The following is a 3,511-nucleotide window of genomic DNA, read 5'->3' as shown; positions in this document are numbered from 1 at the left end:
GTAATTTTCCCTGGAATGACTGTTATCGTCATTTTAGGATTACTCTGTCCCAGGACTTGTGGTAGCAGATGAAAAGAAAAAAAAGAAAAAAGACATCCTTGGAAGGGATTTGAACCCAGAGCTCCCAATGCGAAGGAACTGTTTTTATCCACTTAACAACTAAAGATCAACTGGCTGACAATTGCACCGATTATTTATCAAATCTAATTAGTACATAAAAATCATTGCTGAATAGTGGTTAAGTCTAGTACTTGATTTTAAAAAGGTTTGGTAACCGACATTTTCTCCTTTTTAAACTTGTTTCTTAGCCGGTGATAATACACGTTTACAGCAGCATTCGGAAGAAAAAATATACTTTAAATATCTTTTAAAAAGTGTTTTGTCAGTTAGCGATACAGTAGTCTAGGGGTTAAGTGCAAGGGTTATAAATCGAACATTCCCAGGTTCGAGTCCAGCGAGTTTAGGCATTGGGGTTCTGATTTTAAAAATAGATATTCATTTCCCATAATCCTAGAGGATGGGTTGCGACAGCAGGGGTGCTCTGGGAAGCCTGGACCCAAGACTCGCGGAAACTGGGGCTTACCCGCCCTGAGTTTTTGCTAAATCCCCGCTTCTGTTCGTGCAGAAAACTCTGTTTGTGCAATGGCAGCTAGCAAAAGACTTTCCACGGTGTCTGGTCATCTGCAACCGATCTCAATGTACCGATCAGAAAAATGTTGTCGACTTCTTTTGGATGGCTTGAACGAGGTAACTAATTATCAATTTTAATGGTGCCCACCGTATACGACCCGCTTGATCTGACCTTTTGAAAATTTCCAAAAGTTATTATCCTTTGATTACCTGTTTTGCTGACTGAAAGAGAGATGAACAGACAAGAACATCTGGCCTGGTAATCAGTATAATTATTCAGTCTTCCAGATACGTTTGTATTGAAAGAGTGGAATTCCAGCAGGTCAATTTCAAATAGCTCCCGTCACCAAACCATTAATGATAAATTCGGGTCATAAAGCTGACCTTGTAGGCTTTTTGACCCAAGGACCCCGTCTTTTCTTAAACACTGTATATATTTTTCTTTTCTTGTTATTGTAATTCAACCAAAACTGGTTCCCAGTTAGCCTGCGTCCCAGACGATCTGCGAAGTTGCGCCAATACTCCCAACGGAGTCAGCGAACAAGCGGATGTGCATTTCAAATTTCCCTTTAACCTGATTGGCTATTACCGGTAACAATTGTTTTTCTGAACAGTCCAATATCCTGGTATGCTGCTGGGGGCCCAGAACGAGGATTTCAGCACAGACAGACCCAACCAAAGGTTTGGTTTTGTCTGTGGCACAGGCTAGTCTCCAGTATGCCCATCAACTTTTCTGGTTTGCAACAGAAGTCGGGTACTTGACACCAATTTTCAGGCTATCAGTGGTCAGCCCTCTGTTTCTCTCTGCTTTTGGGAGAACAATAATTACCTACTTAGACTTAATGAAACTGTGACTGGGCATCTTGATAGTCCTTTTGCTGATTGCCATTGAGACTAGGGACTTTGTGGGACCAGAGATGCTAAGAAGTACAGTAGTGTGCCATTTGGGTGAATTAGTAAATTCTAGAATTTGTAGTAGGTGCGAAGCGAAAATGAGGCTGGAAGTTATTCAGAAGTCAGCTTTGTTGTGTATGGCACATATCGTGAGGAAAGCTCTGTCTTTAGAGCAGTGTTAGGAGAGGCTCCAATAACTCCATTTCACACTATTATCAGCATTACTTTACACATTACAGCACATGGTCTTTGGTGTCATGCAACACACCTTACCAAATCTCTATGAAAGCTGTGGGGGTTAAGAAGCATTTTGAACTACAAGTAAATGTATGAAAATTAATATGGAACTGTAGTTTTGTTAATTAATGATAATAATAATAATAATATCTTTTTAATTTATTTATTAACAAATTCAAAGAAAAATCGTAAATTTACAATAATAAAAAAAATGCCATTACATATGTGTCTTTCTCTTTGGTCTTAACATACTAATTAATAGAAATCTATAAAAACTAAAAGGTTTCGTACTATACTAGACCATTTTAAAAAAAATCCATTACATATGTGTCTTTCTCTTTGGTCTTAACATACTAATTAATAGAAATCTATTTAATAGAAAATATCTATAAAAACTAATAATAATAATAATAATAATAATATTATTATTATTATTATTATTATTATTATTATTAATACATGTAGTAGTAGGAGAATGCACTGCACTTGCACAGAAACAGTGCAAGTCATGGGGACACTATAATGTCGCCCAGGTTATCCACTGGGATCTCAGCAAGAAGTGTGGTTTTGAAAGGACAGCAAACTGGTTTGACCACAAACCTGACCCAGTCCGTGATTCTGAGAAGTACTAACCGTTGTGGGATTTTAAGATCCAAACAGACCATCACATTGGACACAACAAGCCTGATATTGTGCTCCTAAATTGATAAGTAAGAGAAATCATGCATAATAATAATTCATGTAGTCTGCCCATTCAACACAAGAGTATTTTCCTGCAACTTGAAATATGAGGTCAAATGAAATTGAAACTGCTGTTCAGTTCAAGTCATCCCAATAGTAATTGGTGCACTGGGAACAGTTTCGAGAGGATTTGATATGAGGCTGAGACAGTTGGGAATGCCATATTGCATGGAACTTTTATAACGAGTAATAACGAGTAATCTTGCTGGGGTGAGGAAGGATTCTGGGAAAAGTACTGTACATCTGATTATATTAAGGACAGAACGGAGGACATGGAGTACCCTAGTCCAGTCAGGCTGTGTCCGGATACTCATTATTACATTTCCTGCATTAAGTAGTGACAAACCTATAATAATAATGATAATGATAATGATAATAATAATAATTGTGTCGTGTCATTATTCTTATAGGTTTGTCTAATGCTACTTAAGGCAGGAAATGTTACTGAGTATCGGGACACAGCCTGTGGACTAGGATACTCGATGCCATCTGTTCTGTCCTTAATAATTATTATAAATCAAGTGTCAAGCACTTTTTCGTAAAATCCTTCCTCACTCCAGCAAGGTTGTAAATGCAGTAAAAACACCTGTATGCTACATTAAAATGCAAAAGTCTTAAGAGGTGCATAGTATAGCCTGCGAGCAGTGCAAAGTGAAATAATAGTGATATAATAGTGTTGTGTAAAGTGTTGTGTCTCCATTAAAGCTATGGGGAGTTTCTGAGACACAATAAACATTACCCAGTAGAACACTTGACAACTAAAGAGAACCAAATCATGTTGATAATAATAATAATAATAATAATAATAATAATAATAATAATCATAATCATAATCATAATCATAATCATAATCATAATATACAACTTTTTTAGGTCTTTAGTTTTGTTTATTCCTAATGAGAATCAATACTGGTAATTATTTTAGTTGAGACTGGTTCATTGGTTACGCTTTGGCGCCCTATGTATTAGTATTTTAAAGTATCATTCAGAAGTGTATACTGCAATAATA

At 36.6% G+C, this 3,511-nt stretch overlaps 1 protein-coding gene across 1 annotated transcript in view; it reads left to right on the top strand.

Annotated features, from left to right (window-relative positions):
* The first annotated feature begins 582 nt into the window (after positions 1 to 582).
* LOC138000730 (malate synthase-like) overlaps positions 583 to 3,511 on the top strand; it is a 117,888-nt gene continuing 114,959 nt past the window's right edge. The window contains exon 1 of the mRNA XM_068847354.1: positions 583 to 747. Coding sequence (XP_068703455.1) covers positions 643 to 747 — 105 coding nt within the window. The 5' untranslated portion in view covers positions 583 to 642. The remainder of the gene's footprint in view (positions 748 to 3,511) is intronic.

The sequence above is a fragment of the Montipora foliosa genome, chromosome 4 (genome assembly GCF_036669935.1).
Source record: "Montipora foliosa isolate CH-2021 chromosome 4, ASM3666993v2, whole genome shotgun sequence".
Classification (NCBI taxonomy): domain Eukaryota; kingdom Metazoa; phylum Cnidaria; class Anthozoa; order Scleractinia; family Acroporidae; genus Montipora; species Montipora foliosa.
Note: the sequence above shows the minus strand (reverse complement) of the source record. Positions and strands in the feature narration are given on the sequence as shown.